This window comes from Lampetra planeri, chromosome 65 (assembly GCF_965212315.1).
Source record: "Lampetra planeri chromosome 65, kcLamPlan1.2.h2, whole genome shotgun sequence".
Classification (NCBI taxonomy): domain Eukaryota; kingdom Metazoa; phylum Chordata; class Hyperoartia; order Petromyzontiformes; family Petromyzontidae; genus Lampetra; species Lampetra planeri.
Genome location: NC_136171.1, coordinates 2924851 through 2948162, shown reverse-complemented (window position 1 = coordinate 2948162; position 23312 = coordinate 2924851). Strand labels below are relative to the sequence as shown.

Genomic DNA, 23312 nt, shown 5'->3' with positions numbered 1-23312 from the left:
CGCTTGTGTTGCTCCCGAAACGTTGTGATTTAATTCATTTTATTTTATACCTACGTGACTTTACCGAAAGAACCAAAGAGTATGTATCTCCTTTGCTATCATCTTCTTTAACATCAAAATAATAATCGTCATCATTAACATCACTACCATCATCACCACTACCCGTCACCATCATCACAACTCGCCTCAACATTAATCACCATCACAATAATCATCATAAGCACCATCACCACTGACATCAACATTAATCACTACCATCATCATCACCACCACCATCAACATTGACATCAACATATCAATCAACATCGTCATCCATTAACATCATCATCACAACCATCATCATCAGCACCATCACCACTGACATCGACATTGATCATGATCACTGTAACCACTTTTGGAGTGAATCTAAAGCCGTCGATTACTCAACCGGGGAATAATTTCCTCCACGTCACGTGGTCTCTTCCTCGCTTCGATTGTTCGTTCCCCCTCCTCCTTGCGTACAAAGTGAGAGCCAACAGGCGAGCGAGCGAGTGACTTCTCGTGTCTGTGTGTGCTGGTGTTGGAGACAGGAGAGAGACAAAGGCGGACGTGCGAGCATGGAAACACTCTGCTTTGCGCAGCGCGTGATGATAGCCGTCCAGCTGCTGCTCCTCTTGCCTGCAACTCTGGGTGAGTTCGCTGTCAGTTTTTCAAGTGTCGATTTAAAGACAAATGCCATATTCACCGTAACTCTCGCTTCAGGTGCGTTGCGTTGTGTGGGGTCGCAGCTGCACAGGGATTTGTCGACCACACCAGACGGCTTATTCGCAGAACTGCGTACCTTAGCTACTTACCTACGGAGTTGTCTAGCTACCTACCCAATCGCTTGTGGGCCTGCCTACCAGATGGAACTAACGTGTTGACTACCTAGCCTGGTATGCAGGAGGTCGTGGGTTCGATCCCGACCCTGAAGCCTGCTGCTGTATATTTGGAGTTTGCGTCTCTTTCTCTCATCATCACGGTGGCTCGAAGATGTTAACTACATCGCCTGGTATGCAGGAGGTCGTGGGTTCGATCCCGACCCTCACGCCTGTTTAATATTTGGAGTTTGCGGTGTCTGTCTTTCTCCCCGTGGTCGCGTGGATTTTTCTCCAGTTCCTCCTGGTTTTTCCTCCACATTTAGAAACGTTGTGCTCCGAGGAATTTGGATGCTATAAATTTCCACGTTTTAAGCCACTTCATTGGGCTATCATTTGTGGCCACGTCGCTTCTGAAAACGAGCTGTAAAGCTCGAGTGGGTCTTCACTGGTGAAATAAAATAGCAGTTAAATAGTTACAATAGTTTTCACTGAAAATAAAATGTGGTAAAAAAACTAGTTTTTCAAAGCACACACTTTTATTTGCACTCAAAAGTGGAGAATACATTATTGTGACCCTAAAGTTGATCAAATTTGATGTGTGGAATAAAAGTGGTTGGCTTGCATAAAGAAAAGTAAAAATGGAAAGGAAGCCACTCACTTATATTCAGCACATCAAATTTGATTAATTCTGGGGTCAAAATGATTCATTTTCTACTTTTGAGTGTAAATAAAAGTGTGCATTTAAGAACTGTTTTTTTAGAATCTCGTGCTTCGTTAAAGGACGTGAACGCGCCACATGCGGGGGTAGGGAGGCAGAACACGGAAATGGAAGTTGCGTTTTTGTTCGTGTTAAATGCCACACGTTGACTACTTTATTCTCGGTTTAACCCAAGTCTTGAAATTAAATACAGAAGCAGACACTTACCCCTCCTTCACAGTTTTGAAACGTCCCATCAATATTCGGACGCGCTCGTACAACTGCGGCCGCCATTCGCAACTTCAGTGGCGGTCACGTCACCACGGTTCTATTGGTGCCAGGCCAGGTGCACCTTGAGGCCACGTGAAGTTGTCAAAAGGCTCGCTGCTGAAAAGAGGTCACGGGACAGACCCTGCAGGTGCCATGGGTTGACTGACTGAGATGATTGGCAGATGCACCAACTGTACCCCTAAATGTGCCAGCTTGCTGCATTTTACCCGGCCCGGCGCTCCGCTCGTTGCTGTGAGCGTCGCTTCTCTGCCCTCCGTTGTTGCTGGAGGGCGACTGCCTTCAACTGCCCAGTAGTAGCAGCAGCAGCGTCCTTCACGAGCCTCCTCCTCCACAGAGGCCGATCTTACCACTGCTGGTACCAGTCATTGGCAAGTCCACTCAGCTCCACATCCTCCAGTACCGCATGACTCCAGCTCTTCCCCAGACCGTGCCGCTCCCGTTTAGCCCCCATCTATCTGGCCAAACAGAAGCTGCCTGGGCATGCAGTGGCTGGACATTCGGATTACGTGACACAGCCAACGCAGCCTTGCCTGGCGGAGCTCACCGATGGGACTGTGTCCAGATCTAGACCAGGATCTGTGAGCTCCTCACACAAACCAGTCTGGTTAAACCCAGGATGGATCGTTGGTTGGCAGCTCGGTGCAGATGTTCCATTAGAGGGCTCCACATTTCGCAATCGTAGAGAAGGGAGGGACATAACTGTGACCGAGAAGACTCGAAGCTTCGTGTGGAGCGACAGACCAGGTAACTTCCACACAGCGTTACGCAGTTGATTAACAGATAATGCCGCTCGGTTGATTCGGAGTGAGACCTCTGCCATCAAACCGGAGCTGGTCCATAAGCACTCAGAGACAGGTATGGAAACCTCTCAACTCTCTCCACAACTGCACCCTCGCCAATGGGGAGTTGAGGGGGTCGAGTGTTTGGTGGCACAAAAAATACCCAAATTTGGTGGGGCTGATGGTAAGGACCCCACCTCTTAGTAGTACACTCGTGTACACAAACACACAGACACACATATCCAAACACATCCACACACTATGTACACACACATAAAGACAAATATCCCCCTTATAGCCTTAACAGATCGTTGGGGCAGGTGCTATTCGCGAGTAGCAACCTAGGAAGGCCGATATGGCACACGAGGGGGTGCAGGGTGGCCTGCACCGCGCTCGGTCGCCTTTGTATCTCCAATTTTTACATACCTTTGCCCCACCAGGTACTTATTTAAGGTCGGTTCGGCCAAGGGGAGGCCCAGGAACAGTTCAGATATTTATTATTTTACAAGGTAAGGCCCACCAAGCTATGTAGCTCTTTTTAAGAAGTGACCTGACTTTCACAAATTATACCTGAAAGAAGTGGCTTATCATCATCACGTGGAAATTTATAGCAGCTGCCAAATACTCTAAACGTGTGACGTCGATTATAAATGTGGAGGGAAAACCTGGGGGCCCGGAGAAAAAAAACTCCACAGGACCACGGGGAGAGAGACACGCAAACTCGAAATATACAGACCTCCTTATGCCAGGTGAGGTAATTAACGTCTCGCCGCCGTGACCGACATCACCGATGTTGGCAGTGAGCAGGAATCGAATTCGGGCCGCTGGGTTCGTAGCGAGTGTGTTAACCGCTGCGCTACGACCTCCTCCTGTATATACAAAGATCCCCCGTATTTTCTCGAATGTCTATTCGATTGCTGATAGTTAGCACCTATGAAGGCCGTCACAGCACACGAGAAGGTGGGTGGCCAACTCTACGCCCAGCCAACTTTGTCTCCTGAGTAGCAGTGGTGTTACGGATCACACCAGGCACCCTGTTGAGGCTGAATCGACCTAGGGGTTGCCAGGAACAGTTCAGATGATCGTCACCGGTGTTGGCCATGAGCGGGAATCGAACCCGGGTAACGGGGTTCGTAGTGCAGCGCGCTAACCGTTACACCACCACTCCCCATGTGTATACACGCTAATGTAAGTATGTCATTCGCACCATTCGTAGCCAACCGCCCTAATAGGAGGTGCGGGGGAAGGACAACAAACTAATAACAAAGAAATACGTTATCAATCTAAATAAAAAATAATGAGTGCACAGCTGACAAGGGATAGGGCTGTTAGGCGTACACAGATGTATCTCTATTGAGTCCACGTCTTACCTTAACGTTACATTTTTTAAAATAAATTGAAGACAATAAGTGACAGGTTTGAAGTCCGTCAGCAGTTTTTTTTATCTTTCTTCCTTGGGATGCAAAATGTCGAGAGATGACGGCTTGCTCAATGTGACCAGAGCAGCGTGCTAAATGTTTAATACATTATTTGGTGGTGGTTATGCTGCTGCTGCGTTGCACAAGAGCAGCTAAAAATACCAACGTCTTAGTCACACTCAACAACAAATGTACGCACTATGGAGGAGGCCCATTGTCTGAAACGTATGGGTCTGTCCCATGACCTCTTGCGATCTGCGAGCTTTCGAAACTTCACGTGATGGCCTAAAAGTTGCACCTGGCCTGGCACAAACGCCGTGGTGACGTCACCGCCACTTCGTGGTGAATGGCGGTTGTTGTGTGCTGGCTGAAAGCACTTGTCCCAATACGCTGTGTAGGCTATACGGGGAATCTTTGCCTCTGTATGTATACATGTATGTATGTCTTTGTGTGTATGTCTTTGAAGCACCGCCTGGGTATTTTGTACTATCGGGAACTCCACCCCCACAACTCCGAATCGGTGATAGGGCAGTTGTGGAGAGAGTGGAGAGTTTCCCATACCTGGGCAGTGGGCTCATGACCGGCTCCGGTTTAACAGCAGAGGTCTCACTCCGAATCAGTCGAGCGCATTATCTTTTCATCGGTTGCGTAACGCTGTGTGGAAGCTACCTGGTCTGTCGCTCCGCACGAAGCTTCGGGTCTTCTCGGTCACAGTCATTCCCTCCCTTCTCTACGCTTGCGAAACGTGGACCCCCCTAATGGAACATCTTCGCTGGTTAGAAACATTTAGGCTGGCCTGCCTATGATCAATCCTGGGTTTAACCAGGCTGGATTGTGTGAAGAGCTCACAAGTCCTCGAAAGATCTGGACAAAGTCCCATCGGTGAGCACCTCCAGCAGGCAAAGCTGTGTTGGCTGGGCCATGTAGCACGCATGCCCAATCACCGCATGCCCAAACAGCTTTGTTCGGCTGGATCGAGGGGGCTAAACGGGCGTGGCATGGGCTAGAGAAGAGATGGAGTGACGTGGTACAGGAGGATGTGGAGCTGAGTAGACTTGCCGATGAATGGTACCAGCAGTGTCAAGATCGGTCTCTGTGAAGGAGGCTTGTGAAAGACGCTACTGGGCAGTTGGTTGCAGTCGCCCTCCAACAACAACAGAGGGCGGAGGAGCGACGCTCACAACATCGAGCGGAGCGCCGGGTGGCTAAAGCACAGCAATTTGGCACAGTAAGGGGCACAGGTGGTGCATCAGCCAGTCATCTCGGTCATCTCAGTGAGTCAACCCGTGGCACCTGGGTCTGCACCGTGACCTCCTGCCAGCGGACGTTCAACACTTCACGTGGCCTCAAGGTGCACATGGCCTGGCACAAGCATCGTGGTGATGTCACCGCCACTTAGTGGCGAATGGCGGTTGTTGTTGTATGTCCTTGTATATATGTGTGTATGTACGTGTGTATCTCTTTGTGTGTGTATCTCTTTGTGCGTATATGTCTTTGTGTGCTGGTTGAAAGCACTTGTCCCAATGTGTAGGCTACACGGGGGATATCTTTGTCTTTGTGTATATGTCTCTGTGTGTATGTGCGTATTTCTTTGTGTACATGTATTCGTGTGTGTTTGTCTTCGTGTTGATGTGCGTCTTTGTGTGTATGTTTTTGTGTGCATGTTTGTATGTCTTTGACTCTTTGCCTGTGCAGGTGCCCAGAGTATTACATCGGAGATCGATCACGACAGTGAAGCATCCGGTGGGAGCGGAGGAGACGTGACGCTGCGCTGCGTCTACAAGGGAAGAGTCCCCGTCTACTATATAACATGGGCAAAGGAAACAAATCAAGTGCCTGTAGACATAGCACGTCGCCTGGATGATTTGAATCATGTGACTGATGATAAGTTAAAAGGGCGCCTGACTTTCCTTGGCCACGGACACAGCAATGCCACCATCTCAATCCGCGCGCTGTGCTCCTCAGACAGCGGCACCTACATCTGCAGATTCATTACACGAAGAGGGCCTAAGGAGGCGAAGATCAACCTCATCGTGGTCGGTGAGTTCAATCGGTAACGAAGTGGTTCGTTTCATTGACGAGGTTAACGAGAAAAGAAATTGTTTCATGTCATTGTTCAGAATATTTTACTGAGGCTACAGGAGGAGGAATCCAATGAGCTATAAACCTCTTCTTTCACCAACGTCCATTAGGGGTGGGCCAGACGACCTCCTGTATAGCAGGTGAGGTAGTTAACATCTCGCCACCGTGGCAACACCCTCCTGAAAATAGGGTATTGCGACTCAGTGAGGCTTTCCTGCATAAACAAACATCGTATAAATAATAATGACACTTACATCTGTTGTTTAAAATAAGAACATACTGTGCTCTGCCACAGGAATGTGGAATATGAAAGTTGGGCACGGGGTCAGCGCGTTACAACAACAACAACAACATCGACAGGAATGCAGAAATAAGAGAAAAGGGGTGAACAAGTCACTAAATAATAAATATATAAAGTATATAAGTCAGGTTTTCTAACACCAATATGTAACAAGAGTGGCTGGCTACACTCGTGCTGTCATGCCCCCAGGCTGTGGGAAGCTTTTCCCCAACAACATCTGGAGCCCTGACTCCGTCGGTTCTTTTAAACCAACCCCTAAAAGTGGGACTGACACGGCAACAGAGCTTTTTATTTAGGACTTTCAAGTTAGCGGGCCAGGAAAACGACATCGAGTTTCGTGGAAGAATCGCGACCCCCCCCACGCCTCCCCCATACTCAACGGGTGAACTCATTCAGGCACCAATCTTAGCACTGGAGCCATCTCAGCGAAAAGCTCAGACAAGGAAGAAGAATATAACACACGTATATGGGGTCCATTCCTACAACCTTAGGCCAGTCTTAAACACCTGAGCCTGAGATGAGGCTTAAATACCTGAGCCCAGAACGGCAAAAACCTAGCCGTCCAGAGCAGTGGTACCCATTTCAATGTATCTCAAGAGAGAGTGTCAGAACAGAGAGTGAGTGTGTGTAACCATCTAAGTCACCCAGACCACCTGTTCTAAGCAGAGTTGTGGCAGCTGATACCTGGATTAAATTTTTTTAATCCCAGGCTCTCAAGCGATGCCGACTGAGTGTCTCCCGACTCTCTGGGTACACCCAGCCACTTCATCTTTGGGGGTTTATTTTACATTTTTCATTTTTTTAACGTGACCCCTGGTAAATACCGTCCGGAACGTCAGGATGTTGCAATTTAATGACGTGAGGAGGGATGTGGAATAAAACATTTATATATATATATATCTGTTAAACAATCAACCCTGACAAGCTCTTTTGTATTCAAAATCTTTTTTTATACTTTCTGGACTTCATGGATAGCGTAACAAACATTTATGACCTTTTTTATAGTAACTTCCCTGGCTTCCACCAATAATCAGTTGCCTATATATTTTTCATTTCGGTTTGATCTTTTGGTTTTATTGTTATTTGTATTGGGTTTTTACAGGTGTGTCAGTGTCAACATCGTAAATTTTTAACACGTGCAACGCTTTGAGATTACTCATTTTAAACGTGTTTTTATAAAACTAAGTTCATTAAATTATAATCTAATATAATTTCACGAAGAGAATGACTCCACGAAATCCACAGCCCTAGTTAGGGTGGCAATTACCAACTAAAATCGGCATTGAGAGGCGGTGCTAATCTCCAGTCTACAGGCCTGCAGAGCCAGTGGCGAAAAATTCCACATTTTTATGGCAGGGCTGAGTTTGTTCACGAGACAACCGCCATTGACTCGCCCACAAAGTTGTATCGACCCCCAAGGGAACGGTGGGCTGAGTGAAACCAACAAACAGGTTTTGAACTCGCAAGCTTTCAGATCACCAGCCGCTCCACCACCGAGCCACCTGGCAATAGCCGACGACAACGATGTTGACGACGACGACAAACCCAGACACTGTGCTCACGACCTCCGCCGCCTTGCTTCGCCATTGTTTCATTGACGCCAGAGGTGACGTTGGCGTTGGGCCCGGCTCTCCTGGTGTCTGGTCGCGTGGCGTCTCAGCTGGCGGCGACGTGCGTAGCGGCCAACGGGAACCCCGCGGCGAAGGTAGCCTGGACCCTGAAGAACGTCTCGGGAAGCCATTTTGTCTTTGACGCCCTGAAGGATGACGCGGGCACCATCACCGATCACAAAAATGGCTCCATCAGCGTGACGTGGGAGCTGTGGTTGGAGCCGATGAAGGAGATGAACAAAGCATGGCTCGCGTGCGTCGTGACGCAGCCTGGGAACGGCAATCAAATCGAGAAGATCGTCGCTCTCGACGTGCACTGTGAGTGGTGTTTCCCACCGCGCCGTGGTGCTACCTCGCCTGCTATACAGGAGGGTGTGGGTTCGATCCCGACCCCTGATGCCTGCTGTATATTTGTAGTTTATGCGTCCTCTCTCCCTCCATGGTCACGTGGATTTTTATCCGGGTCCTCCGATTGTTCCCCTCCATATTTAGAATCAACATCACCACGCGTGTAAGTTATTTGTCTGCTATACATTTCCATGCGATGATAAGCAACTTCGTTGAGCTATAATTTGTGATAGCTAGGTTGATTCTGAAAAAGAGCGATGTAGCTCAGTGGGCTTTATCTGGTAAAATAAAAAAAAGTTTAGTTTATAGTTTTTACAGAGTATTGGTAAGCACAAGACCATGTACCACTGCATACGGATAATAAAGGCACAGCCCTGAAATTGCTTCCTCACACCACTGCTGATAGAAGGACCTCCTTCCCACTCGAGAGAAACTTGGCCTACTCTTCCACACAAACCAGATGACTTTGAAGAGGTAGGGGTACCTTAACTTAATCTCCACGTTTGAACACTGCTGGGGACCCCCAGTGGCAGCTGTCCCTATGTGGCTCAAAGTGTATGCAGTGCTGGCCTACAAATGAGAAATAAGTCTGCCAGTACTGGGCAATGGCATCGTTTCACGCTTAAGATGTACCTAGTGTTTTACCAGCCCTGACAATGGGTCAGATTTTAAAGCTCCACTCAAATCTACGTATGTATATTGAACTTTTTTCGTGCACCGTACGAAGCCAACCATGCTAATCAAATGTGCTGAGGGGGGAGGACAACAAACACCAAAAAGCTGTTTTTAAAGAAATTAGTTTTCAATCTAGATTTTTTAATGCAAAACTCCAATGGCTTCCTAATATCAGAATGAAGAGCGTTCCAGACGACCGCAGAAGGAAATCTGAAAGCACGCGATGCAGTGACCACCGTTTTTGTTCGATGCCTAGCCAAAAGTCGCTGCTGCGAGGATGACCACTGGAGTTAACGTGATGATGGTTTATGCTCCTTGACGAAATCAGCGAGGTATTGTGGTTCCTTTGTGGCAAGCACTTTGTGTGTGTAATGAATGCGACCTTTAAATCATGTATTCGTTGTCAGCAACCAGAAGCCAATGCAGCTACATGAACAATGGACGGACATACAGTAAATTATAACAAAAATAATGTAGCAAATCGTTAGTGTTAGCACCTTTTATGATGTTTTGGACCATCATGTAGGACGGCGCAATGTTTCACAGATATAGTCTGTGTGCATGGAATCCCAGTTGAGCAAATTTGCAGCTAATTTTTTGTGTTCCAAATTTGGCCCAATCAGAATCAGAATATTTACACCGGAGGAATCGAATGAGCTAAGAAGCTCTTTTTCGCAGGTGTCCAGTACAGGACACGGAGTCGGAACGTTTACAACAACAACAAACACAACACGGAAACACGATAGGAGTAGTAGCAGTGGCGGCAGTGACGAGGGCAGGTTTGCGTATTCTACCATTCGCAGACAAGCCGGAGGTGACGGTCAGTGGAGTCACTGGCCCCATGCAAGAGGCAAGCGCCAAGGTCACTCTCAGCTGTCGTGCCTACGCCAATCCCAGCGCCAAGTACTCGTGGATGAGGTAAGGGTTCTGGTGTGTCAGTAAGGTTGCCACCATGTCGTTTCTCACGATGCGACCTGATACGGTGGCTAGGAGATGTTAACTACCTCGCCTGGTATACAGGAAGTCTGAGTTTGATCCCAATTCTTGACACCTGCTGTATATTTGGAGTTTGCGTGTTCTCTCTCTCCTCGTGGCTGCATGGATTTTTCTCCGAGTCCGATTTTTTTCCCTTCCACATTTGGAATCGACATCATGTATTTAAAGTTATTTGGCTGCTGTAAATTACCACGTGGTGATGATGAGCCACTTTGTCAGGCTATCATTTGTAATCGGCAGGTGACTTGGAAAAAATAACTACATAAGCACAGTTTGGGCCTTACCTGGTAAAAAATAGATAAAAAATATATATATTTTTAAATGAAAGAATAGTAAATAGTAATCGTCAATCCGACATCGGGTTTTCACGACATGACGGTTATGGTGATACTTGCATTCCGGTCCACTTTCAAGGCGTACCACACAAGGTGCATTGTTCGCTCCGATGTCTTGCCTATTGCTCCGCGTGCTTCTCCAGAGCTACATGGCACAAACCGCAAAAAAACCCACACAGTCGGAGTGTTTCGCGATAGGTTTTCCATGACAGTCTGTTCTATAACGACAGTAGTAGTAATTGTGTTCCTGAATAACGCTGCGTTATATGGAGCAATCACTTCATAATAAATATGTAATATAGGGGGTAAAGCACATTCCGCGATAACGCGCGAGATGTGTAACACGGAGCCGAACAAAGACTGGAGGTGCATGGGTAGCATCTCGAGGCGTCCAGCATGATCCCAATGCCCTGTGCGATGATGATCCTATGCCCAGGCAGCCGCGCAACTGCTTATTCCCACTTGTGCAACGAGAGTTCTGTTCAATCGCGTTATGTCCGATTCGCGTTATGAAAATTTTTCCATGCGTTGGGTGTATTTTGTGTTTCTTTGCTTTTCTGTGCTTCAGGATGAATGAGGATGATTTAAACATTCATCCCAACATCAGGTTATGAAAACATTAAGCCGGCCAGAAGTCGTGGAGTTCTGAGCTGGCAGTGCAGAAATCCCTGGGTTGGAATTCCAAGTTTTTTTCCACGGTCCTTGGGATTTAAAGTGGATTCTCGAGTATAGCGAGTTGCCGATCTCAGCCCCGTTCAACGATGACCACACCAATAAATGTTACGTTTAAAATAACAATAGAACACGAAACGTCAAGGTCTACTGGAATTGTTAAATTTTGTTGTGGGTTTTACTCTCGAAAATGCAAACGGTTAGTGCTGAACTAGTAACTAATTGGCCTGTTTTGTTTACGTGACAAACCTTTACTAAATTGGCTGTGTCGGGTGGTGGTGGGTTTCACGACACATTTGTACCGACGCGATCTAACCCAAAAATAACTTGAATTATTATTATTAAAACAAATAGTTGTGAAATTTGATTTGGATAAATTCCAGCTCCTGAGAATGAAAAGAATGTGTCTCTTCCACCGTCACGCGCTACAAAGGTTGCTCCCAAGTGGCACGGCGGCTGGGGGAAGTGCTGCGCCCCTAACTGCGTAAGTGCCCAGAGGTCGCTCAGAGGTAGCTCTCCGACGTCCGCTTCCGCGGATCGTTCTCTCACGCGATGGGGGGGGGGGAGGGGGGGTGCAGGCACTGCTCTGTGAGATTTTGCGAATGGCTACTTCATCTCATGCCACGATGCCGGAGTTTGTTGACCTTCTTCGCCCACCACCCCCGCACCTCCGATTTAGCCACAGTTGGCTACGTACCGTGGGAAAGAAGTTTAACATGCATACATAACATATGTAACAACATACATGCAACATATATTCATGTCATGAGTAGCAACATACAATATACAGAACATACGTGAAAACATACGTAATTTCTGTAACAACATGTAAAATACATACCGACATGCATAAATAACATATGATACAACATACATATGTAGTGTTGTAAAGGACGGACTTCTAAACTTCTTTATGGCACACACTGTTTATTATCTTAATACACAGTCCCTATCACACTAAGGGGTATATGGCCCCCTCACCCGTTACCCTCAGACGGTACAAGCCTTTGGACCTTGCAGGCTATCTAATCTCCCTGCTCTCCCAGCGTCCTCTGGCTGGACCTAGGGGATCTCTCCCCGACCACTGGTTACTCTGAGCCCTAGCCCTGATAAGGGCTGGAGGGCTTGGTCCAGGGTCCTAGACGTCTTCGGCCGACTTGGGTCTTCGTGTAGCAGAACTCCTCCAGAGCTCTCAGCGCTCTGACTTTTATACCTGTTCGTGGCCGGGTTGTCCAATCCCCGGCCACCTTGTGGGACCCTCTGATTGGTCCTTCCCAATCTGGCGTTTGGATCCTACCTCACCCCATTTGACCCTGACCGTTTGATTGAGCGGGAAAACCTTGTTTACGATCTGCTCTCACAGTTTGCGAACAGCGAGTAGTTAACACCACTACACATACAACACACATACATAACATACGTAACATACAACATACATTACATATATAACATACATAACCTATGTAACATGCAACATGCATAACATATGTAACAAGATACGTACAACAAACATACATAACATACGTAACAACATACTGTATATACATGCACAATCGAGATACAACTGTGCAGGGAGGGGGATTGGGCGGGATGTTACAAAAATGTGTTTCTGATGTTATCGCTTCTGTTGTGTTGTTGTGTTTTGCAGGAATGGTACACACATGAATGGCTCTGACCACAACATGCTGACTCTAGATCGTGCTGTGAGTAACTCCGGAATGTACCGGTGCATTGCTGTGAACTACGTGGGCTCGGACGCTGACGAGATCGAAGTCAACATCACCCATGCACAAGGTCAGCCCACCACCGTGCCAACCACCACGCCTCTGCCAGGTTACCAGGCACTCGTTCACTTGGCGAGTGGCGGACATTCAGCAATTGGTTGATTCTATTTAAATTAGATTTAATTTGGGAATAACGTTGTCAATCCACTGCTTGGATCTGAGTGATCTTCAACACGCGAGAATTTCATCATTGTTTGCAGGTGGGATTGCCATCGTCCCTCTCTCCTCCTGATGTGGCTCGTGCAGCTGCAATGACTGCATTGGATATGCGGTCCAAACCTCCCCAGAGACCCTGGCTGATGGAGGAGGTGTTCCGTCTGACTGAGAAAAGCGACAGGCCCACTCCCACCATCTACAGTATCCTACATCAGAGAATGAGGAGGCTTACCGCAGCCTTTACTCGGAGGTTCGGAGAACCTTGTTGCGATTCAAGGATGAGTGGTGGTCGTGGGTTGCTGAGTAGATAAAATCTGCCTTTGTAGCAACGCAATCACAAATCACTCTTTAATTCCATTAAAAAAGTAACCTGTAGTGCCACACCTATCACCATCCTTCGGGGAAAGAAAGGTGATCCGATCTCAGACCCCCATGAACAGGTTTGCAGGTTTGCTGAGCATTTCTGTGAAATATTGCGGGAGGAGAAATCCCTCCGCTCAGAAAACATCATGGGGAAACATGGGGATGACCCAGCTGACACTGCGGTGTCTCAAATTTTGGAATAAGTGGTCAACCCCTGTGAGTGGCTGGTTGAAGTGCCATCTGTTGAGGAAGTACGGAAGGCAATCCAGTCTCTCAGACCAGGAAAGCGCCGGGCAGAGAAGGTCTCCCAAGTGAACTTCTGAGGGAGGGTGGTGTTTGTGTGCAGACTGCCCAATATGAAATCATAATATCAGTCTGGACCACTGGATGGGTTCTGCAGTATTGGAAGGATGCCCTGGTGGTCCCCTTCTTTTCTTTAAGAAGGGGGACCGCACAGAGTGTAAGAACTACAGAGGCATCTCCCTCCTCAGTGTGTCAGGAAAGATCCTGGCAAGGATCATTCAACATTGCCTTGCCAAGCACGCTGAGGAGAGGCTTGCGAAGCCCCAATATGGTTTCAAGCCAGGGTGGTCCTGCACAGATGCCATATTTTCTGTCCGTCTGCTACTTCAGAGATGTAGGGAATTCCAACAGGGCTTACATCTCTGCTTTATTTACCTGGTCAAGGCCGATAATACCATGAATAGGCCTGGGCTCTGGGTCTTTTTTTCATGGTTTCAGAGTCACTGACTGTCTGCTCACAATCATTACAGACTTTCATAATGGTGGGGAGGCCCGAGTAAAACTACGTGACCGGGAGTCAGAGCCATTCCCCGTTCACCTTGGGGTGTGACTGGGATATCCTCTGGTGCCTACATTATTTAACGACTTTTTAGACCAAAATAAGCCCTTCCATGGCTGTACTGGAGGAATCTCCATCTGGTACAGATGCTGCGCCTATACTTCACAGAGACGGCTTCTTAGAGGCAACGCGTTTATTTCAACAAAGGTATAACAACGCAACACTTAAGGGATACGGCCCTGTTACCCGATAGCCTAAGGGAGGTATGGCCTCCCTCCTCGCGCGTCCTACACACCCCAGGCTACGCTCACACGGGTCCTCCGCTACGGGTGCTAGGGGAGGCTAGACTGACCCCACCTAGCCAGGGTACGGGTCCCACCACTGGTCCGCTACAACCCGGCTCTGACAAGAGCCTCGGTTGAGGGTCCCAGGGTGCTAGTCTAGTCTTCGGCTCTTCAGACGTTTTTGGGTCTTGAGTCGGCGAACACTGTCGGTCGCGTTTAGAGGGACGGCTTTTATCCAAAGGTCAGGCCTTACCCCGCCCCTAACCACATCTTCTCCATAACCTTCCAGAAGTGTCTCGAAGGGTCTGGAAGGGTCTGGAATCAATCGTTGGCCCCTATCCCCCAGCCCCCACCCATTGTTGGTCTGAGGTCTCCACCTCCGGTCACGGGGCACACGGGGGGGGGAGGTTACCTTAGGTTAACCACTACACCTCCCGTTCACTCTCTTGGCTGCCCCCTATCGGCCTGTGAGCGTGGTAACAGATAAGGAGACATACAGCGCCTTGGTATGGCGCAACACAGATACAATGGGAGGCTGATCGATGCCCAGGTACGGTGGAAGGATGGCTCCTTATTGGTCAACCATGTTATGTATGCTGATCTTATTTCATCTAGTGATTGCTGCCCATGACAATAACGATATTTATATCTCAATCAACGTGATGTGTGCCTCAGACAGTGGCACCTACATCTGCATATTCATGACAACTTGAGGGAACGAGGTGGCGAATTCAATCAGTAAGAGGTGTTTATTTCATTAACGAGGTTAGTAAGAACATTCATCTTCAATGAAGTGGTCTATTTTATTTTCGTCGGAGATGACTTTGAGATCGATTAAGCAACCACTAGAGACCACGAGAGGCTGTGATGAGACATGACCAGGTAAGCTTGACACACACACAGAAAATTCAGTCGCGTCATTAGATCCTGTGGTGTGCTGAGGCAGACCACAAATGACCAAGTCCAAGTGATCTCCAGCTGCTCAAATGAGCATTGAGAGGTACAAAAATGAGGTGTGCATCTCCAAGTTCCAGCCCCGCAGAGCCAGTGGTCGAAATTACACATTCCTATGGCAGGGGTGCCATGCAACGAGCATGACACAAGTGTTGTGATGATGAACAGCATTTGTTGTTGTTGTCTTACAGATGGCATTCAGCCCTGCGTCATAGCTGTTGCCACCGTCGTGCCACTGATGGCATTGGTGGCCGTGGTCGGAGCCGTTTACCGATTCTGCTTCCGCAAGAAATGCAGTCCTGTCACGTGAGTTTCCTGTGTCAAAATGTTTATAGATTCAGAAATAATTCTGGAGAAATGTCACTCCCACTGAGAATTCTTGAAAGAAGTTTCACAGTTCAGCACAGTCTGTCAGTGTGACAACATTCTCAATCTCTGTTTCTCAGTTAAATACGGTTCATGGTTTTCACCACTAACCACTGCCATCTAACTCCCCATTGGCTAACCTGTCAGCAGCGGCTATGCAAATTACTTACTTGCTCGTTCCCAAATGTATTATCATTGCTTTTTTTATTATGTGCGTATGACTGCAACCCCCACCAGAGTTCAATTACCACAACCTGCACGTGGTTCACCTGAACGGGAAGAGGGCAAAAAGCGTAAACGCCCCGGAAAATGTCCATTGACAATCTGTTGCACCTCTTGATGTTTGGCAACCCCACGAGTTAGCGGGGTAAAACTCTGCGAGCCGTTGCTAACATTTGGCAACGCAGTGACGTGTGGCATAGGGGTAAAAAAACGAAGGCAAAGACTCACGTATCATGTCAAGGGAACGATGCACAAGACGACCCAACAGAACCTGTTCAATAGGTGTCTCTTCTATGAATAGTGGTTTACCAAGCAAACAAACTATAAAACACTTTTTTTTTACCAGGTAAGACTCACTGAGCTATATAGCTATTTTCAGAAGCGACTACTTGGCCACCACAAATGACAGCTCAATGAAGTGGCTTATCGCGTGGAAATGTTTAGCGTGTTTCTAAATGTGAAGGAAAAAACCGGAGCACCCAGAAAAAAATCCACGTAACCATGGGGAGACAGCCATTCAAACTTCAAATAAATGTGTCAGGATCAGGTCGAATCCACGACCTGCATACCAGGCGAGGGAGTTAACATCTCACCACCGTGGCACCATCTCTCCATCGGCACCAAATGCCAAGTGCCGATCACCCACTATATTTATGAAATTAATCTCTCAGAGCCGACCATGTCCACGACTAAGTTTAAATTTGAGGGTTGTGGCGGCAGCCTTTTGATCAAGGTGATCAAGACCTCCCTATCCCTGGTGAGGGCCTCTAGCTCTTCCGATTGTCAGGTGTTCCCAGGCCAGCCGAGCAATATAGTCCCACCAGCGTGTCCTGGGTCAGTCCTAGGATCTTCTCCTAATAAAATGTGCTGCCTGGTAGAGTTCCAGGGGGAGTCTACCAGGGAGCATCCTTACCAGGTGCCCGATCCACCTCAACTGGCTCCTCTCAATTCAGAGGAGCAGTGCCTCGACTCTGAGGACATGTTGGATTACTGAGCTCCTCACCTGATCATGGAGAGTGAGCTCAGCAACCCTGTGGAGGAATCTCATTTTGGCCCCTTGTACCTGCAATCTTATCCTTTCGGTCATTACTCAAAGCTCATGACCATAGGTGATAACGTAAATCGACCTGTAAACTGAAAGCTTTGTTCGAAAACTCAGCTTCTGCTTCACTACTACGGAAGAGTACAGCGCCTGCAATGCTGCACCAATCCACCAGCCGATCTCCCGCTCCCACTTACCATCACTTAAGAAAGAGACCCCGAGGTACTTAAACTCCTCCACTAAAGACAGCTGTTCCCCCCTCACCTGGAGAGCACAATCCACCATCTCCCCGGGAGTGAACCATGACCTCGGATTTGGAGGTGCTGATCCTCATCCCAGCCGCTTCACACTCGGCATAAAACCATTCAAGTGCACACTGGAGATCACAGACTGACTAGGAAAAGAGGACGTCATCTGAAAAAAGCAGCAACGCCACCTCCATGCCACCATACTGGATACTCTCCATACTCGGGATGCACCTTTTATATCTTGTCCATGAAAATCACAAACAGGAGTGGAGACAACATCCACAGTGAACGACTTTGATTTAACACCAAGAATACGGACGCAGCTCTCACTCAGGGAATAGAAGGATCGGATAGCACACAAAATCGGCACCGGTACATCATACTCCTGCAGCACCTCCCACAAGACATTGCGAGGAACACGGTCCTATGCCTTCTCCAAGTCTACAAAGCAGAGGTAGACTGGAGAAGCATACTCCCATGACCTCTAAAATATATGTGAGAGGATAAAGAGTGGGTCCATTGTTCCACGATCATGATGGAATCTGCATTGTTTCTCCTGAATCTGAGGCTCAACCACTGGGAGGAGCCTACTCTCCAGGACACTGGCATAGGCGTTACCTGTGATGCTGAGGAGTGTGATACCTCTGTAGTTGGAGCACACCCTCTGGTCCCCTTTCTTAAAAATGGGAATCACGACCAAAGTTTACCAATCCAGATGTACTCTACCTGCCTTCCATGCAACATTGAAGAAAAACGCGGGATAATCACTAAATCATTATTTAAAATAGATTACTTTTGCACATTCTTATATGACATTATGTTTTTATGTTGTTATATTTTTTGTAGTGTTTTAAATTTGGTTACTATGTGAAATTGGCACAAAAAACATACAAATAGACAAAAATTATTATCCTTTTAAAGGTTACTGTATATACTGGATTCTCTGCACGGGGTGATGTGTATATACGTGCAGTATTTTCATTGTTTAAGTTGTATGCAGTGTACATTGTACCGTTTCTAATATTTGACACTGAAATTAAGCATAGCTACTATTTTTGCCACACACGCAGTGCCTATCGCCTGACTGGTTACAGCCCTTTGAGCGGTTTTGCCGGTTTTGTCGGATCGGGCCCAGGACCGCCTGATAATGTTGGAAGCATACCGCCACTGTGGAAGACGGACAAACTTGACTATGCAAATGACTCATAGTTTCACTTTAAAAAATTAATTATCGCTTACAACAAAAACTTCACCCTTTTTAGGAACCGCATGCAACCTCTGGATGAGAGAATAATGAATTCTGCTGAAACGGTGGGTGGATTAAATCGGAGTTCTGCCTCTACCAACACAGTGAATATAATCAGAAATGATGAAAATTACAATAAGTTATACCCTTTCTGGCAATAAAACAGGAGTTGTGTTAAGATATTCCAACACCTAATAGATATCTTTTGCAAGGCATCAAGACAAAGTCTACATTAACCACACGTACTTTTAGAAAAACATGCAAACAAACATGCGCTGATAATATATGCAATGTATTTCAAACTGATTGGCCTACACCAGAGACGGCTTTCTTTGTGGCCTTGTCTCGCCACCAGTGTGAGACCAGAGAACGCCAAAAGGGGAACAGTACAAAGACAATGCAAGTATCAGAACACTTATAGCTCGGGTCGAGGAGTTTTATGAATATTAATACAATCAGAAATTTCAAATGACTGAGAAACTACCTAGTTATACATATACCAACGCTTAATTCCATCCCATTTCTCTTACTAAAGACCTCATGAATCCTAATGCGTTATATTCTCTGTTCACTGTAACAAAAGTGTTTGGGTTTTTGAGTTTGGGTGCGTGCATAACATACTAAGAATTTCATGGCAGGATAGGATACACAAGTTGTAAGTTTATATTGGGGGGAGCGGGGGAAGTTTTTTAGACAATCACGGAGGTTGCGATTAGTGGGGGCGCATGTGCAGGATGGTGGGGTGGGCAGGTTCTTGAGACGGGCATTGGAATGGCATCCAGGAGCCAGAAACTGGGTAGATGGCAAGACGAACTCAGAGCAGACCTTGCAGGGTAAGTGTTCACTGCGCAAACAGCTGATATATTTAGCAGAGCCCCAGAGCATCGCTGGCAAAGAGTGGTGGCATCAATGTTAACTTCTCGATGTTTTATAGTAGTGTGACCTTTTAACCTTTATATGTCTACCAACTGTTTTACAAGCTGTGCCGTAGATAGACCAATCTCCAATCAGCTGGCATAGACTGACAGCAAAAGTGATTTGAGCACCTGTGAATATCTATAGGATGGAGTGTCCAATGCAGCTTCCTTTGTCTCCCGAATTATTTAATCAGTATCTCATTTTTAAGTCTGAGTTGACCTAGGGGAGGTCCAGGATAAGTTCAGATGGGGTTTTAATCAAGGCAAAATATAATTGCTGTGCAATGTGGACTATTGCAGCACTGCACGGACACAGAATAATGCTAATTCATTGATAACATTTGATTTTAAAGTAATTTCTGCTCCAAAAAACATTGCAGCAGAATCCAATGCCTAATCGTGTGCTTTCCACGAAATATCCTATTGAAGAGCCCACCTAACCAAGAGGCCAGTCACTATGAGGTAAGCTTCACACACCAAGTGAAATGTTTAATAAGGATGACTTTAAGTAATCTTAATGATCGTCTATGGACTGTTGAAAAAAACAATGTCGAAGTCAACTGTCAAAGTGTCTCCCCGCTTAGACAAAGCATGGCTTAGTGCTCATTTCCATTTCGGGCCCTAAATCAAGTGGTGCCAATTCCACATTGCTATGGCGGGACCACAGCAACCTGCGCCTGTTGGTCAATGAGAATTATCGACTACGTGTGCCACTACGATCCGGAACTTCTCCACATGAGCATTACATCAGGAACATGACCTCTGTAGCATCGGGCTCAGTGGCCCCACCAATCGAGACCAAAAGCCACCCCTTAACGCACATTTGATTCTAAATGATAATGCACGTGTTGTTTTATTTTGCAGCCTCTGAAGCCGCCTGAAGAGAACGCCTATGACAAATTACACCACCCCAAGTACACGAACGCTTGAAACTGAACACTTCGGGAACGCACGCGTGCACTTAACAACGACGACATGCATTCGCATGGAATTCAAAACTCAAGAGCACGTGGTTCAATCGGAGGTTACATTTATCCGGCCATGGCGACACACAAAAACAAATATCCCCCCCCATATAGACATAAGACTGTTGGGACAAGTGCTGTTAGGGAGTCGCATCTATCAAGGCCGGCAAGGCACGGCACACGAGGGGGTAGATGTCCAACACCACGCCCGGCTGTCTTTGTCTCACCAGTGGTCATGTTTACACACCACACTAGATACTTATTTAAGGCTGAGTCGATCTAGGGGAGGCCCATGACCGGTTCAGATAATCGCTATCACTGGTGTTGGCCGTGAGCAGGAATCGAGCTCGGGTCGCAAAGTTATTAGCGAAGCAGCGCACCAACCTGCTGCACTGCCGCTCCCAACACACACATACACAGACATACATACACACGTGTATATATGTTTTAGATCACAATGCGATCATGTTCTGTGAGCCTTTTAAGCCTTGGGAGGACTGCTAAATTACCAGAATATAACAGTACAACAAATAGGTTACATATATATCTGCGTGCAAAGTTTAGCATTGCGCCCTTGCACATGTGATGGGTTTAATACAGACACTCCGGTTTCCTCGCACTCTATGAAACAACAAAAATGTTGACAAACATCTCAATTCCTGAGACTCGGTGATGTTTTCCTATGTAAATATATATATAGCGTAGACTCTCGATTATCCGCGATAATGACGGATAATTGAAAACTGTGGATAATCCCAAAATATCCATTTTCCGCGGATCTCTATGCCAAAAACGAACGATCGATTGATTGATGCACGTGGTCAGTGATAACACTTTCTGGCCCCCGCGCAGAAGACTCTGCTGACTAAGTGGACAGCAGAGCCCCGCTAATCAAAATCAATCAAAATCCGCCCACTGTTCTAAATATATGCAACTACTGTACTGTTTAGGTGATCACGTAGATTACGGTTTAAGCACTCTCCTTGTAATACATATTTCCAAGAACTTTATAACTTTTTAGATAATTAATTTGGGCTTTAGGGAAAATCCATGAGTAATTTATGTAAAAATATAAGGTGTGGGGTTAATCCACAAATCGGATAAACCGCATGTGGATAACAGAGTCTACTGTATACTAAAAAAGATTGTACCCCACTGTTAACATCGAAGTACAAATGTGCACACTGATTAGACCTCATCGTGCTATTCATTTTGTGACACTGGATGAAAAGAGGTGGACCAAAATCACTAGAGATCCAATCAAATTATCATGGCTCCTGGAACCAAAAATAGTAACGGGAGTGACAAGAGAATAGGTTTGTGGGGTCAAGCCTGTCCTATCCCCTGGATCCTATGGCCCTGATGTGTGTGTATTTGGACCTTTTCACGCCGTACGCAGCTAATTGTAGGTGCGCAGGAAGGATAACAAACTAACGCATAAGTCCAGACTTTCGGATGTGGGGGAAGGGGGGGTGGCTCTCCTGGAAGTCGATAGAAATCCTGCAAATACAAAGAAAAAATTACTAAACGGTGATGAGTCATAACCTCCATTAGTGGATGTTCTGCCTCACGGCAGGTGTGGGGGTGTGCGTACACAGGAATTTCCTCATATGGTGTTGAGTTTGGTCACGTGACCAGGAAGTTACGATTTCATATTTCCTTTAAGCCATAAGGCAGGGTGTCAGCCATTACACAGAGTACAAAATGGAGGCACAAATAGCGTCTCAGTGAAGACAGATGCATCTGCTCATTGTGGGACTTTAAGAAGCATTGTCTGCAAGTTCGTTTATGTTCTTATAATACTGGGAATGCTGTTATGTTAGGATTGCGTTATAATGCTGCAAATGTCTTTATATGCAGTTAAATTGTTATGATAAATGAGGCCTAGTTAACAACGAAACCGAATGAGGTCATGAGGTGTCCGCCATTTTAGCAGAGAGCGGCCATTTTGTGTGAGGAAACTGTGTTTCAAGGTTGAGACTGGAATGGCCTGGCCTCTAAATAATCTTAATAAACTCGGCTTTTTATAGCGCAATTTGGACAAAGGCCTTAAAGCACTTAATATAAAATTATGGAAAGCATTTTGTAAAAACACGTGAGTTTTTAAGGCACAATTACAAAAGTTTAACGCCTTTATATTCCGTCACGGGTCAAGGAGGAAAGGAATTCTACGAAAAAAATATCTGGCTCCCATAGAACGTCTGGTCTTTGGAATCATAATGCGGTAGACCAAAATCAGCAGATCGCATCAACCAGAGCCGACTCGACACTCAACAAGGATGAAGAGTGTTGGATGAGAGTGCTGCTGATGCTGCTGCTGAAGCCAGAGACAAAGGTGTCACTTGTGTAACAGGTGTGTCGAAGTGAACGTGATGATTTACATGTAAGATCATGCCCCCTAGTGGTTGCAGTGGTGCGAGGTGCCTTAAGCCGGTTCAATTACTGTACGGGAGACCCTTCTTGAATATCGCGGGTATATATTTTGTACCTGAAAGTACCGTGTCATTGGCTGATGCGGTGATGTGGTGCGGGCTAGGGATGCAAGGTCGCACCTCAACCTTTGATGTGCATAAATCTCGTGGATAAAGAAAAATATCTCCCCGTATAGCCTTAACGGCACACTAGGGGGTGGGTGGTAGTGATGTTCAGCACGTGACTTGTAATAAACATTTCTAAGAATAACAATGTATAACTGTTTTTACAATATAAATTTGGCCATAAATGAAAATCCATTGGTTAGTAATTTGTCAAAATCTCAGGTGCGTGGTTAATCGGTAAATTTGATCAACCGCACGTAATCGAGTCTATCGTATGTGTCACCGCCCACAGCTATGGAATAAGGGCCCTCCAAAGCGATGTTTTGTGAAATACACTTGCTGTGACTTCGAGTCCAATCCTTGAGCCGCTATTGCATCACGTA

The 23312-nt window shown here is 46.6% G+C and overlaps 1 protein-coding gene and 1 long non-coding RNA gene across 2 annotated transcripts; both read left to right on the top strand.

The window, feature by feature from the left end:
* The first annotated feature begins 506 nt into the window (after positions 1-506).
* Positions 507-13600, top strand: LOC144737142 (nectin-1-like). Its single transcript, XM_078619852.1, has 5 exons — positions 507-669; positions 5720-6064; positions 8012-8335; positions 9844-9958; positions 12692-13600. The coding sequence occupies exons 1-5, from the start codon at positions 597-599 to the stop codon at positions 12927-12929; spliced, it is 1095 nt and encodes a 364-aa protein (XP_078475978.1). The 5' UTR covers positions 507-596; the 3' UTR covers positions 12930-13600.
* A 1915-nt stretch (positions 13601-15515) lies between these two features.
* On the top strand, positions 15516-23077 carry LOC144737144 (uncharacterized). The gene is made up of 4 exons (XR_013588887.1): positions 15516-15692; positions 18527-18575; positions 19857-19889; positions 20292-23077. It is a non-coding gene; the product is annotated as an uncharacterized LOC144737144 (long non-coding RNA).
* The last annotated feature ends 235 nt before the right edge of the window (positions 23078-23312 follow it).